This window comes from Aotus nancymaae, unplaced genomic scaffold (genome assembly GCF_030222135.1).
Source record: "Aotus nancymaae isolate 86718 unplaced genomic scaffold, 86718_ANA_hifiasm-v0.15.2.pri h1tg000030l, whole genome shotgun sequence".
Taxonomy (NCBI): domain Eukaryota; kingdom Metazoa; phylum Chordata; class Mammalia; order Primates; family Aotidae; genus Aotus; species Aotus nancymaae.
The window spans coordinates 3,075,744-3,091,454 of record NW_026988443.1 but is presented as its reverse complement, the minus strand read 5'-3'; the positions used below and the strand labels follow the sequence as shown (position 1 = coordinate 3,091,454).

Genomic DNA, 15,711 nt, shown 5'->3' with positions numbered 1-15,711 from the left:
TGAATGAAGATCATCACTATGAATATCTGATGTACAGGATAAGAATTTAGTTGCATATATGGAGAAGACAAGTTGAAGTCTAGAGGTCAGATTTTTAAAAGTTGATATGTTTGTGTCTTTTTTAGGATATATTGAAAAAGAACATATATTAAAGTTATATAATGGCCTTTATAATGGCTATATAATGCTATTAGAGTAATGTTATCATTAACTTTATATTTCTTTAGTTTTTGGAATCTCAAAAAAAATTCAATCCAAACATCAAGATTTTCAAGCGATTTTTAATTTTTTTTTTGAGACAGAGTTTCACTCTGTCAGCCAGGCTAGAGTGCAGTGGCGTGATCATGGCTCACCACAGCCTTGACCTCCAGGGCTCAGGTGATCCTCCAGCCTCAGCCTCCTGAGTAGCTGGGACTACAGCTGTGTACCACCATGCCTGGGTAATTTTTCTGTATTGTTTGTAGATACAGGTTTTTGCCATGTTACCCAGGCTAGTCGTCAACTCCTGGGCTCAAGCAATCTGCCCACCTCAGCCTCCCCAGATGCTGGGACACAGGCGTGAGCCACTGCACCCAGCCTCTAGTGATTTTTAATGCAATAAATACAGTTATGTGATGATGCATAAAGATGTCCCATAAGATTATAATACTGTAACTTCACTATACCTTTACTATGTTTAAATACGTTAGGTACACAGATACTTAGCACTGTGTTACAACTGTCCACAGTATTCAGTACAGTAACATGCTTTACAAGTTTGTAGTCTAGGAGCTAGGTATGTATACATCATATAGGCTAGGTATATATACACAGGTGTATATATATCATACAGGCTAGGCATGTCGTAGGCTAAAAATCACCAAAGACACAATTCTCAGAATGTAGCCCTACCATTAAGCAATGAATGACTGTACTTTTAAGGTTATTTATTTTTGCAAAGAGCTAAAAAAGTTACTCTGCTTTCTTTAGACTGGTCTTACATGAATAGTTTCTAAACTTTCTAATTCGAGTAACAATTGAAGGTATAACTAATGATCATTTTATTCTAAGACACATCAAACATATCTTAAGGTATGTCTTAGGTGGCTTAAAGTATACATGTTTATAATAAATTTACCAGTTATATAGCAAATATTGATTTTCTCAAAGTATAAGTTTTATAAGGAAATACTGTGAATAATTAACTTATTTTTTAAGAACACAGCGGGGACTTCAGGCCTTGGTTCAGGAAATAGCATACTGTGTCATTCTTTTAACAATGAAATAGAAGTCACATTGTTTTGTTGTATAATTATTAACTTAGGCATACACAAAGCAAAGTATTATTAGACTTCATAAGATACAAACTGGTGTGAATTAGTGAAAGTCGTATATTATAGAGTATTTTTAAAGATTCACTGCTCTATTATTTTCATGTAAAAGTAGTAACCACAATTAATTGCCCACAAAATGTTGCCAAGCAGATATCCAACTGAGGCTCCTTTAGTGAATAAAGACTTTTTAAGTAAATGCATTCGGAATCTTAATGAAAATCTATAGAGTCTGATGGTTCTTAGGGCTAGTATACAACAGTTAAGAGCAATTAAATGATTCAATCTTCTGAGATGTTATTCATCCTAACCAGTTAGTTGTTAACCAGATGACACATAGCTAGGCTAGACTACTCATGAATATGGAGATATGGATGTGATTTCATAGTATGCAACATACTCACTGCATGTTCTCATTGCCTTTTCAGAAGATCAGCAGGGAAAAGAGAAACTGATTTTCTTTTACAGAAGCCCTGCAGGATTTCTTCCTCTTTTTGGTCATGAAACAGAAATGGAGGCATGGGCTGTACTATTTCTGTTCACTCTGGTCTTAACATGAAAAAATACTGTCTTCACTCAAGATCTGTCTACATTCAACACATTTATTTTGGAAAGTTCAATGCGTTTTTACTGATACTACTGTCAATCTTTTTCTTCTTTTAAAGCTCAATTTGCTTATGCAGGGTGTAGTCGATTCCACGTTTTCACTAGCTTTGTCAATTTTATCTAGAGGCTTTGCTCAAGCAACATTCTTTCTAGTTGCACTAAACCCAGGCTGGATATATGGCAAGAAGCAGGAGGAGGAAGGTTTTAATTTCATATCCCAGATCCTAGGTGCCAGGTTTCAGCCTCAGAATCACAGAAAAAATCCATCATGCTCACTTGTAATTTCCAAATGTAGTACATAAAAACTAATAATTCTAATGTTAAAATTCTTATCCTTACATAAGTTAACTAGTCCTCTACTAAAGTATGTTTTAAGTCCTCTACTAAAGTATGTTTTACTTAGCTGTATCAACAAAGCTTCTTTGTAATTATGCTAGTGAGATGGAAATAACATCCTAACCAGAGATAACCTTCCCAACTTGGCTTGATTCTAAGAAGACTCTTTCATGTGTCTCTTCCCCTCCTTTGGAAATTCTAAAAGCAAAGCCTATATAAATAATATCAACTCTTTGTCAAAAAACGGTCCCTTTAAAGGAAGAAAATGTTTCTACATGTTCTTAAATTAGTAATAGGTATATATAGAGACCCAGAAAATAAAATTAGGAAAGCAGCAAATTGAAAACAGCATTAACTTAGTTTTTACTTATTTGGTTAGCTTCTTCCTGCTCTTACGTATCATTTATGTAAAGCTCACATTGGAAATCTGTCCTGCGAAATATTCTTCCCTAATGGAATATTTTTAAAAAACCAAAGATGATCACTCTTGTGGCACAAATTTATTAACATTTATGCAGTAATGCTAGAAATAATAAAAATCATAATAGTATTTTATACAGTAGGCAGTTCTTTTTTTTTTTTTGTACTTTAGGTTCTAGGGTACATGTGCAGATCATGCAGGACTGTTGCATAGGTACATACATGGCAATGTGATTTGCTGCCTCCATCCCCCTGTCACCCATATCTGGCACTTTAGTAGGTAGTTATTTTAGTGCAGGTACAGTATTTATAGTTAGCCTTTTCATAATCTTTTTGCCATAAAGGGATTCTGACTCTAAAGCGATAGCCTTTTTTATATAAATGCTAATAACATTTAAAATTTGAGCAAGGAATGGTGCAGGAAAATGCATAATGTTTTTTCTGTGTTTATCAAATTTGTCTTCATTTCAAAGTGTCCAAGAATGCTGTGATTCAGCTCAAGTTGTAGGAGAAGATGAAAAATAATTCCTCAAAGAATGATGAATAATGGTCCTATTAAGCCTCCAACTAAAATTGCCAATATGTATTTATTGGAAAGAAAAGAACTTTGAGATGACCAAAACCTTTTGGCAAGTGGCTTACTAAAGGTATGACCAAGCATGACTGTTACTGCTTTCTTAAGGCAGAATTTTTAATATATCATATAAAAGTAACTCAAAGTTTCTATAATCTTCTGCAGGAAGCCTATACACTAAGCTGAATGCAGCCTCCTAAATGATCACAAATGGTACCCATACCTATTTTGCTTTCTTCCCAGAAACTGTCCATCATCATTCAGTGAAATAGATGTATTAATATACCATTAGATACTAAGACACTCCCCAAAGACCTCTTAAAAGCATGAAACACCACCCAAATCCAACATAAACATCAGGAAAGGCATATTTATTTCTAATAGCTTAATAACAAGGAAAAAAATACCATTCCCAATCTTCTCCACTTACCCAGGAGTTTTGCAATGATATAAAGTGCTTGTCCCCAAAGAAACAGTTTTCCATCACGGCCACAGTTGCTAGGAAATCGTTTTTGACTACCGAGGTTATTTTTTTCATATTCTACAAAGTCAGCTGGTACGTAATAGTACTTTGGTACAACAGGATATCCTATGGAGTTTAAAAACAAATATTTAAAATAATAACAAATCTGGCCGGGCGCGGTGGCTCAAGTCTGTAATCCTGGCACTTTGGGAGGCCGAGACGGGTGGATCACGAGGTCAAGAGATCGAGACCATCCTGGTCAACATGGTGAAACCCCGTCTCTACTAATACAAAAAATTAGCTGGGCATGGTGGCGCGTGCCTGTAATCCCAGCTACTCAAGAGGCTGAGGCAGGAGAATTGCCTGAACCCAGGAGGCGGAGGTTGCGGTGAGCCCAGATCGCGCCATTGCACTCCAGCCTGGGTAACAAGAGTGAAACTCCGTCTCAAAAAAAAAAAAAATATATATATATATATATATAACAAATCTGTATTAGTTCATTATCATGCTACTATTAAAGACATACTGAAGACTGGGTAATTTATTTTATAAAGGAGAGAGTTTTAATGGCTTCACAGTTCCACATGGCTGGAGAGGCCTCACAATCATGGTGGAAGGCAAAGGAAAAGCAAAGGTATGTTTTACGTGGTGGAGGCAAGAGGGCTTGTGCATTTATAAAACTATCAGATCTCCTGAGACTTACTACCATGAGGGGGAACCACCTCCATGATTCAGTTATCTCTACCTGGTCCCACCCTTGACATAGGGGGATTATTAAAATTCAAGGTAAGCTTTGGGTGGGGACACAGTCAAACCATACAAAATCAGTGTCTTTTCCAAAATTTCCCTTCAAGACACTGTAACAATTAGAAAGCAGAGAGAGAGAACTGTTGTACAGGAGGCAGCAGATTTGATAAGCTATAGAAGGCTGGATATTCTGGTTCTTTTCAGATATTGTCAGTGAAAATCGTGGAGAAAAGATTGACTTTAAAACACTAATTCAACAGCAGGTTGTTATTCTTTGGCTAACAATGAGTACATAATCTCCCTCAACAACATTTAATTTTAATACCTTTAATTGAATCAACAAATACACAGTATGCAAATATTTAGAGCCACAGAAGAAGCTATTTTTAACAGGATTAGTCCGTAGAAGCTTTTCAAATGAGATATTGTGTAATCTTAAATGAAGAATTATAACTCTGAGCCATTGCTAGAGCAAAGAAATTCCCATTTAAGCATTAAGCCCATTATCTACCATTCAATATCATGGAAGAGAAAAAGCCATCCTCCCCAGTGACCATTGAAAACTGGGTTGGTAGAAACTAAAATTATTATTTAAGAGTAGAATCTTTGTGGATGATATAATGGGAAAATAATCAACAATCTAGGTAGGATGCTACAGAAGACTTTTTGTCATATTACCCGTAGTGAACATAATTTTTCCAATAAAATTGCAGAGATTTCCCTAAAATTTTGCTTCCTTACATATCAAACAATCAACAATAATATTTGTGTCTAAAATCAGTAAGAAGGTCTATGATATACAGAGAATACTTTGAACATCACTCTGAACATGATGAAGCCTGAAGTACATTAAACTACTACACCTCAATGCATCAATGATCTAACACAAAATATTAAAAGAGCTGCTTCAAAGGATTTCAAATATTACATGCATTACAAAATTCAATACGTTATTTCTCACATTGGACAAGTGATCATTTGTAGCATAAAGACAAAAATAGCTTTTAAAAATTAATATTCACTTTGAATTCAATGTTTATCCATAAACATTTCACAACTTTTAACATTACAAGCATGTGAGTGAGCATATAATATGAAGTATTTACTCTGAGATATCTGAAAGAATATCACAAACTTCATGTGAGATAGGAATGGGGCCCAGTGCTGTGACTGTCAGTACTTTCAAGATCCCAAAGACATCTAGAAAATCTCATCCAGAATTCCTTTGAAAATCCAAGTTAAACAGAAAATTCAGTTATGTCTTTTGAGGGTCCCTACTGATGTTTGACTGAAACCAATATACCCTTATTTCTAAGACTGGGCCTTCTGACCATTTCTAAAATATTAAATCCATCCTCAAAGGATGACATTTTAGCACTATGGCAGACGTTCAAAATACAATGCTAAGGACCCTAGAAAAAAACTCCAAAGAGGGGTCCAGAATATTCTCGGCAATTCTAGTGCCTTAGACAAGGGCAGAACCTCTCCAGGTATCCCTCTGCAGAGGCGGCACTCACCTGACTATAGCATTTTTGGTGACCTGGATAAAAACTAGTCACTTTCTATTACTGTCACACTTACAGAGTAACGGAATTACATAGTAAATAACAGATGAAGGAACTCAGTCCACCTGACAAACTATTTTGAAATGACTATAGCCATGCCCACCTAGATTCATCTCCATTTTTGTTTTGGTTAATCTTCTTTCTGATTTCATTTAAGGGACCAATCATTTTTTTCAATTTAACGTAAGCTATTGTGTTTTACAAAGGGCTTACACATTTCAAATAAACATTAAAGAAATGTTGGTTGGAAGAATTTCTTAAAAATACACTCTACCTTCTGTGGTCTGATGAAGTACTGGAGTCAAAAGATCCTGATATTCCTGTACTTGCTCAGGATTGCCTCTAAAAACTCCTAAAATACAAAATACAAAATACAATAGCAGCTGAGCTCAATAAGCATCTCAAAAATTTTACCTTAGAAACAATCTATTAGCCCCGTTACAATTATTTTGGCAATTTTCTATGCAAATAGTAAAATTAAAATGGAAAAAAGTAATGCAAATCTGTATGATATTTTTCCAAGAAATTGGTTTTAGAAAGTCATGTTAGCATTTATAATAGAAACCTGAATTTTAATTGAACTTTCCCTATTCCTAAGTATAAATGTTATAGATATTCATATTATGATGGATTATGACTTCTACTAATAAAGATTTTTCTTTGTAAATATGAATAATATATATGGTGCAATTTTTTAAATGCTTCAGAGTGTTTTTTTAATTCTTTAAAAGATTTAGCATTCACTCAGAAAGCAAAGGAGCAGGCATACACAAATGCAGGGCAATTCACATCACTGAAGTGCAGACCATTTTTATCGCTGAAAGGAGTCATATTTCATTTCTGCTCTTCTTTAAATCACTTAAATCCTATAGCTTAAATTTCAGGAAAAAGCTTGCTTAAATTTTAGGAAAAAACTCACTTACCGGCTCTATCCGGCTTTGCTAGGGGAGGTGAGTCCGGCCGCGGCAGCACCGGCGGCTCAGGAGGCGGCGGCTGAGGAGAAAGCGGCCGCGGCGGCTGAGGAGAAAGCGGCCGCGGCGGCTGAGGAGAAAGCGGCCGCGGCGGCTGAGGAGAAAGCGGCCGCGGCGGCTGAGGAGAAAGCGGCCGCGGCGGCTGAGGAGAAAGCGGCCGCGGCGGCTGAGGAGAAAGCGGCCGCGGCGGCTGAGGAGAAAGCGGCCGCGGGGACGGAAGCTGGGTGGGGGCGGCGGGGGAGACGGAGCAGCCTTGAGCCCTGCGGGGCCGTCGCGCGGGGGGTCCACCCGCTTTCCCCCCACCAACCCTCAGCAGAAGCAGCCGGCGGCGGGGGCAGGAGTCAGCCCGCTTCCGACCGTACCCCGCCCGCCTCCCGGGACTCCTATTCTTTGGCCCCGGGACCCTAACCTTCTCCTGGGGCGGTTCCCTCTGTCTGGGCGTCCGAGCGCTGCCCACCTCTTTCATTCCTCCCTGCACCTCCTTCCCTTCACTTTTGCCCCGGCTCTCTTTCTCCTCTCTGCCCTGCTGTCGCCTCCTCTCCTCACTCCAGCCGCCTTCCCTGGCTCATTCCTCCCAGGAAAGTTTAGAACCCCCGCCCCCGCTCCCCAATCAGGTCAACCTGACTAGGAGTAGGGGGAGGTGTAGGAAGGCCTGAGAGTTCGAGGGGGGGAAGCTGGAAGCTGGTTTCCCGGATAATTTCCCCCTATCTTCTCCATTTAGGGTGGTGGGAATTTTTTTAATCGTGTTTTTGAGGAGGTGGTAGGTGTTTAGAAAAGGATGTGGGAATGGAAGGGGTAGATGAGTCAACCTTCTTTCAAGATTCCAAGGGTGGTGTGTTACCAGATCCTTTTCGTGTGTGGAGTTCAGGGGGTTGGGAGGTTTGGCCTTTAGTCCCACATTCAAAGTTGGAACCTCCCCCGAATTAAGAATGGAGTTTTAGTACCCACTTGCGGCAGGAATCCTGGGGGGAAGGGGTCCTTTTTTCCTTTTTCTTTTCTTTTTTTCCCTTTTGGCAATCCACACCCTTCACACACGCTCACCCCAAAATTAAAACACCAAGATCCTCTAAACTTGTTTGGATTGACTGATGAAGACATAAAGCCAGTTACGCTCTTATGTTTTTTGAGGTGGAGTGAGTGGTTTTTCTTCATTTTTAAATGGCCAAATGACAGCTTGACCCAGTTTGCTTTCCAATCAAAGGGCATTTATTTTGAATGTCTGTTTGTGGCGCAAGAGCCAACGCAAAAATGATGGCGGCTTACAATGGCGGTACATCTGCAGCAGCAGCAGGTCACCACCACCACCGTCACCACCACCTTCCACACCTCCCACCTCCTCACCTGCACCACCGCCACCACCCTCAACACCATCTTCATCCGGGGTCAGCTGCCGCTGTACACCGTGTACAGCAGCACACCTCTTCGGCAGCTGCGGCTGCAGCCATGTTAAACCCTGGGCAACGACAGCCGTATTTCCCGTCACCGGCACCGGGGCAGGCTCCTGGACCAGCTGCAGCAGCCCCAGCTCAGGTACAGGCTGCCACAGCTGCTACAGTTAAGGCGCACCATGATCAGCACTCGCATCATCCACAACAGCAGCTGGATATTGAACCGGATAGACCTATTGGATATGGAGCCTTTGGTGTTGTCTGGTCAGTAACAGATCCAAGAGATGGAAAGAGAGTGGTGCTCAAAAAGATGCCCAACGTCTTCCAGAATCTGGTCTCTTGCAAAAGGGTCTTCCGGGAATTGAAGATGTTGTGTTTTTTTAAGCATGATAATGTACTCTCTGCCCTTGACATACTCCAACCTCCACACATTGACTATTTTGAAGAAATATATGTTGTCACAGAATTGATGCAGAGTGACCTACATAAAATTATCGTCTCTCCTCAACCTCTCAGCTCAGATCATGTCAAAGTTTTTCTTTATCAAATTTTGCAAGGTTTGAAATATCTCCATTCAGCTGGCATTTTACATCGAGACATTAAGCCAGGGAATCTCCTTGTGAACAGCAACTGTGTTCTAAAGATTTGTGATTTTGGATTGGCCAGAGTGGAAGAATTAGATGAATCCCGTCATATGACTCAGGAAGTTGTTACTCAGTATTATTGGGCTCCGGAAATCCTGATGGGCAGCCGTCATTACAGCAATGCTATTGACATCTGCTCTGTTGGATGTATCTTTGCAGAACTACTAGGACGAAGAATATTGTTTCAGGCACAGAGTCTCATTCAGCAGTTGGATTTGATCACGGATCTGTTGGGCACACCATCACTGGAAGCAATGAGGACAGCTTGTGAAGGCGCTAAGGCACATATACTCAGGGGTCCTCATAAACAGCCATCTCTTCCTGTACTCTATACCCTGTCTAGCCAGGCTACACATGAAGCTGTTCATCTCCTTTGCAGGATGTTGGTCTTTGATCCATCCAAAAGAATATCCGCTAAGGATGCCTTAGCCCACCCCTACCTAGATGAAGGGCGACTACGATATCACACATGTATGTGTAAATGTTGCTTTTCCACCTCTACTGGAAGAGTTTATACCAGTGACTTTGAGCCTGTCACCAATCCCAAATTTGATGACACTTTTGAGAAGAACCTCAGTTCTGTCCGACAGGTTAAAGAAATTATTCACCAGTTCATTTTGGAACAGCAGAAAGGAAACAGAGTGCCTCTCTGCATCAACCCTCAGTCTGCTGCTTTTAAGAGCTTTATTAGTTCCACTGTTGCTCAGCCATCTGAGATGCCCCCATCTCCTCTGGTGTGGGAGTGACGGTGGAAGATAATGTACTACTGAAGATGTAATGTAGCTTTCCACTGGAGTCTGGGATTTGCAATTCTAGAGGTTAATCATGCTTGTACTGTAATTTTACTAATGAAGTTTTAAATTAACAACCACTACTTGTATGATATGAATAATATTTAGAAATGTTACTAGACTTTTAATCTTGTAAAGTGGTTGTGCTTTTAGAAGAAAAATATTTTACCCAGAGTTGTGCATGTTTTATGAATTTAGTGCAGCTGTTATGGCTTACCTCAGAACAAAAGAGAATTGAACCAAATTTGGGAGTTTGGGGTTTTATGTGTTTGTTGTTTTTCTTTTCTAAAATGAAGTGAGATTGTTCACACACACACACACACACACACACACACACAGGACAGTCATACATTTTGATATTTGAGCCATTCCTAAAGATTGGGGGTTTTCTAAAACTAAAAAAAATCTAGAAACCTTGCCCGCGACCAGTCATGGAGCTACGTGAACTGATCGTGGCTGCACCTGGTGGGGAGGGTAGGGATGAGGGGCATGCCACCTAATGATCAAGCCCTATAATTAGCTTCTCATTAGAGCCATGATGGTGATGTGCGCTGTCTAAAATCCAATGTTGTGGGTAGAGAGAATGAGTTTGTGACTAGGAGAGACTAAACTTTTGTTTTCCTTACCCAGTATAAATATATATATATATTTATTTAATCTATTTTTATTAGAAGTTTTTCTGCTCTTTCTTACATAAAAGAACCCCGAGCATGCATCTTTCATGTGTGTAAATAATTCATTTCTGGGCTAATTTCAAAAGAATCCCAACATTGCTGTATAGAAAGAGACCTAGCTTGCACATTTTAGGTCTGTGAAATTTTGTGAGACTTTTCCTGCACTGGACAGTAAAAAAATAATAAAAGACAAAAACCAATTTAAAAAAATTTTAAGCCACAACTAAAAAGGCACATAGGGAATTATGTCAAATGTGTTTGTGTCCTTAGGCAAAGCTGTGGGAGTCTTGAAATGTCACAGTAGTAAATAACTTATTACTTTTTGACAAGTTCTTTTTTTCTGTTGGAACAGTGAATTCTTCTGTGCATATGTACATGTGAATACAAATCGAAGGCCTCTACCTCCTGGAGTTATACAACTTGGCTTGTTTCCTCCACATGCTGATGATGACTATTTTTTTTTTTTAAGTTTAGTGTGGAGACTTGAAACTTGAATGTCCCTTCCAACTTTTATATTAAAAATAAAAAGAAAATTGAAGATCATTTTTCACCTGTACAAGGAATATTAATGGATCGTCTTAAAACTGGTCTAGGAAAAAACCTTGGCGTGTGTTATGGACAATTAACTGTTAAAGTTATTGTAAGTTATCTGTATTTAGCAGAGTATTTTCAACTTGAGTGATCTGAGCTGAATTTGAAGACTATTAATAAGTTATGTTTGGAAGTTTTAACTTCAATGAAGTAATTATTTGCTGTGAAAGAAACAAATTACTAAACAAAGATGGTGCAATATCTTTGTTTTTTTTTTTATGAGGCTCCTGAGAATCAACCCAACTGAAGCATTTCAATTCACTTGAATGAGAAACGTGTTTAGTATCAAAAGAGCCCAAGAAGACACTGGTGTGAAAGGTACAATCTCAGAGGTTGGTCAATTACCGTGGCACACTTTGTACAATGTAGATTTGAAGTACAGTGGTGAAAACATTAAATGTGACATTTGAAAAAAAAAAAAAGCTCACTTACCATCAATCATCATATAGAGGAAAAATATGGGAAATTCACATTCGATGCCATCAAATAGCTAAAACAGAAAATAAAACATTAAATTTTTCACTAACAATTATTATTATTATTTTGAGACAAGATCTTACTCTGTTGTCCAGGCTATAGTATAGTGGCACAATCATGGCTCACTGCAGCCTTGCCCTCCTGGGCTCAAACAATCCTTTCTCCTGCCTCAGACTCCCAAGTTGCTGAGACTATAGCTATCTCTCTGTCTCTCTCTCTCTCTCTCTCTCTTCTCTCTGTCTCTCTTTCTTTCTTTTTTCTCAGAGATGTAATCTCCTCCCTATCTTTCTCAGGCTGGTCAAACTCCTGGTCTCAAGAGATCCTCTTACCTTGGTCTCCCAAAGTGCTGGGTTTACAGGTGTGAGCCACTGTGCCCGGTCACTAACAATTAAATTAGAAGAACTATAGTTAGGCAATATGTCAAAGATTTGTTTATAGCAATAAAGTTGAACTGATTTTGTAAGCAGTTTCCTTGTTGTTTTTTCTTAAAAAAAAATTTCCTCAAGTTTTATTATTCAAAAGCTAGTCATTCAGTCCATCGAATTGCAGTCCTCCAATAAATCTTTACTAATGCCTGGAACCAAATAGACAGAGAACTACTAAGATAAAAGATAGAGAACTTCCCTTAGAGGCTACAGCCTAGTAGGGAGGCCGGCATGTAAATAAACAACTATCGTGCAGTAGGAAATATCTACACATGGTATATCAGGCTCATAGTGGGTGGAACACCTGAGTCTGCCTTGGAGTCAGGGAAGGTTTATAGGAAAGGAGATGTTTCAGCTAACGCTGGATGGACTTCACTGGGGAGACGAGCTAAGGTAACTCAAGGCAAAGGAAACATCAGTTACAAACCACAGATGCACAGAAGTACAACGTAGGTTAAAGAACCTACCAGTAATTCAGTATTTCTGGAATAAACAAGGAAGAAGTAGTGAAAACTGAAACCCAATAGGAGGCCCAGGCCAGCCAGATCAGGAAGGGCCTTGCAGGTCATGCTAAGTGGCTAAGACTTTGGTCTGGAAATAAAAAAGAACCACAGGTGAATACTGAGCAGGATCAGATTTACTCATTATATTTACTTGGCAGACTGAGCAGCTGGTAATACTGAAGAGAGTTATAGGGCAGGAAACAGGACCAGCTGGAAGATTGCTGGAGCAAAATCCAAAGAGAAAAGATGACAGCCTAAACTGAGGTTTCTCAAGTTGGGTACTACTGACACTGTTACCAAATAACTCTTTGTTGTTGGGCGGTCCTGTGTGGTGCAGAATGTTTAGTAGCATCCCTAGCATCTACCTCCTAGATGTCAGTAGTACAGAACAACCCAAAATGTCTGCAGACATTATCAAATATCCCCTGGGGGGCAAAATCACCCCAAATCCATTAGACTAAACCAGGGAGTAATAGAGAGGAAGAAACAGAATTTTAGGATTTTTAGGAGGCTAAATCTGCCAGCCTTGGTGATTGACAAAGGAAGATGGGTGAGAAGGAAGTGCCTAGAATGACTCTCAGGTATAGGACTTGAGCACAGGAGTGGAAGCTGAACACAGGAAGACTGTAGGACATCTAATCGAGGATGTTCACAAGGCAGCTGCATACAGGGGTCAGGCACTCGAGGAAAGGTATGAGTTAGAGATGGAGATCTGCGGTTAATAGCTATAGCTGAAGCTGAGAGTTCACAGCTAGAATGAAGAGAGACTGGGGCTGTGGATGGACCCCAGGAGAAGAGCAGTGTTCAAGAGGGGGCGGAAGAAGAGAAAACTGCAAAGGAGACTAAGAAGTAAGTGAGAGAAGTAGAGAATTAAGAATGGGGTTAGGCCTGGCGCGGTGGCTCACGCCTGTAATCCCAGCACTATGGGAGGCCGAGGCGGGTGGATCACGAGGTCAAGAGATCGAGACCACCCTGGTCAACATGGTGGAACCCCGTCTCTACTAATACGAAAAATTAGCTGGGCATGGTGGCACATGCCTGTAGTCCCAGCTACTCGGGAGGCTGAGGCAGGAGGCGGAGGTTGCGGTGAGCCGAGATCGCGCCATTGCACTCCAGCCTGGGTAACAAGAGCGAAACTCTGTCTCAAAAAAAAAAAAAAAAAGAATGGGGTCACAACAAATGGAGAATGTTCCAACAAAGAAGATTCAGCAAAGACACTCAAATGCCAAGAAGTTCTATGAAACAAGATCAGAAAAGCATCCACTCCGACTCGGGGTTGTAAATGGACTGAAGCCTGCACAGCTACTGGGGAGTGCTCGGAAGGAAGCCAGTTTGTAAGGGGAAAGAGTAAGAGGGAAGCAAACAAGAAACACCAAGTAGACGCCATGCCTTTCAGACGTGTGGCACAAAGAGAAAGAGGATGGAGTTGGACAGGGAAAGGGCTGAGGAAGGGTTTGGTTTTGTTTCTTAATAATAAACATCAATGAGGAAAAAAGCTAATTTAAGTTGGGGAAACAAGACAGAGAAGGTAGCAGTGGGGAAAATGAGGAGAAAAAAGAAAGAGAAATGGATATCCTTCTATCACAGAAGAAAACAAGTGAGGGTATCAAGAAAGTAAAAAAGAATAGGGCAGGGTATACACAGGATGGGTTAGCCTTAGAAAGAACAGAGAGCTCCTTCTGTCAGGCAAGAGAGAGGGAGGTAAGTATGGATGAGGAAAGACACAGTGGAGGAGGCCATACAGAAATGAAAGGCTAACAAGTAGGTAATAAAAAGGAAAGTCTGCCAACTTGAGTACAAATTGAAAAAAGCTGGAAAAGTCTTCATGGGGAGTTACTGGCAGAGTCAGATAGCAGGACTAACAAGAACTGACACAGTGATGAGGCTGAACCAAGACAGATCTCCTGACTGTGGAGCAGCTCCTACCCACTGTGCTGTGGCTTTCCTTGGTGGTGCTCAGCAGCAGGTGCAAAAGTAGAGAAAGCTTGCTGGACGGATCCAAAGTTGGAAGTGTGCAAGGTGGTAGTTGCAGGCGGTCCAATTCAAATGTCAGTGCCATACACTGGCACAGAAAATGTACTAAATAGGAAAGAAACACTTGAAGGTGTTTAAGAGATAAATGGATCTTTTGGTCCAACCTAACAGATTGTAACAATGCCAACACTACTGAAAATTTCAAAAGTGTACACAATAAAATGGTTTCCAACTGATAGTCAACTGTGAAATTAAATAAAACAAAGCTGGGTTATAGTGGTGTATGCTGGTAGTCCCAGTTATTTGGGAGGCTGAGGCGGGAGAATCACTTGAGTCCTGGAGTTCCAGTCCAGCCTGGGCAACATGGTGGGATCTGGTCTCTATTTAAAAGAAAAGAAGTTAAATAAAATGATAAATAGCTTGTTTAGTTTTCCTGCAAAAGTGTATATTAAATTTTAAAACAGTATGTTAATTGCCAAACAACTTAAAAGGTATAATATTGCCTACACATTTTCTATGTAGAGATTCCTGGGGACCTTACCTACCTTCAGCGAGTGATCCAGTTATGCCCACACATACAAAATACCTTTCAATACACTACATTAAAGCAAAGTCCTCAGCAATGTGCATGACTTCTTACTCTTTTGGGGTGATGTTTTCTAGATGACTTAAAAGTAGCTAGTATAAACCTAGATATATAACAGTGTGTGTGTGTGTTTCAAAATACAAAATATTTTAAAACTAAACATTTAGAGGACTATATTTTAAAAGAAAGTGTCTAAATGAAACAGATAAAGGAAGACAGAATTGCACATCAGTTTCGATAAAAGAATTTCCTTAATAGATTGAAAGATATATCACAAACAGATATTTAATATTATATAAGACAAATAGTATGGATCAGGCAAGCACAGGACTAAAAATGCAATAGAAAAACTATTCACCCAATAAATCACCATGGCCCAATATCAGCAAATACCTCACTGGTAATAAGAGCTAGCACTTACTGAGCATTCACTTAGTGCCAAGCACTATTCTAAGCACTTTTTTGTAAGTTATTTAAACCTTATAAGAACCTCAGGATATAGGTACTATTATTATTTTACCAAGGAAAAAAATTAAATGCAGAGAGAGGTTAATTAACTGGCCCAAGGCCACACAGCTAGTAAGTAACAGAGTCAGAATTCAAACCCAATGGTCAGTCTCTCGAATCTGTGCTTTTAACCACTCTGGTATACTATTAACATAGAAT

The 15,711-nt window shown here is 39.7% G+C and overlaps 2 protein-coding genes across 2 annotated transcripts in view; one reads left to right on the top strand and one right to left on the bottom strand.

Annotated features, from left to right (window-relative positions):
* Window positions 1-7,518, bottom strand: part of LOC110568865 (phosphorylase b kinase regulatory subunit beta-like) — a 65,696-nt gene extending 58,178 nt beyond the window's left edge. The window contains exons 1-4 of the mRNA XM_064383028.1: window positions 7,450-7,518; window positions 6,945-7,014; window positions 6,296-6,373; window positions 3,677-3,835 (exon numbers count right to left, since the gene is read on the bottom strand). Coding sequence (XP_064239098.1) covers window positions 3,677-3,835; window positions 6,296-6,373; window positions 6,945-7,014; window positions 7,450-7,458 — 316 coding nt within the window. The 5' untranslated portion in view covers window positions 7,459-7,518. The remainder of the gene's footprint in view (window positions 1-3,676; window positions 3,836-6,295; window positions 6,374-6,944; window positions 7,015-7,449) is intronic.
* A 689-nt stretch (window positions 7,519-8,207) lies between these two features.
* On the top strand, window positions 8,208-10,300 carry LOC135277224 (serine/threonine-protein kinase NLK-like). Its single transcript, XM_064383003.1, has one exon. It carries the CDS (start codon window positions 8,208-8,210, stop codon window positions 9,768-9,770), a length of 1,563 nt encoding a protein of 520 aa, XP_064239073.1. The 3' UTR covers window positions 9,771-10,300.
* The last annotated feature ends 5,411 nt before the right edge of the window (window positions 10,301-15,711 follow it).

Excerpts from the sequence above, each read along its gene's own strand:
- LOC135277224 (XM_064383003.1), top strand. The coding sequence starts at position 8,208 with ATGTCTGTTTGTGGCGCAAGAGCCAACGCAAAAATGATGGCGGCTTAC.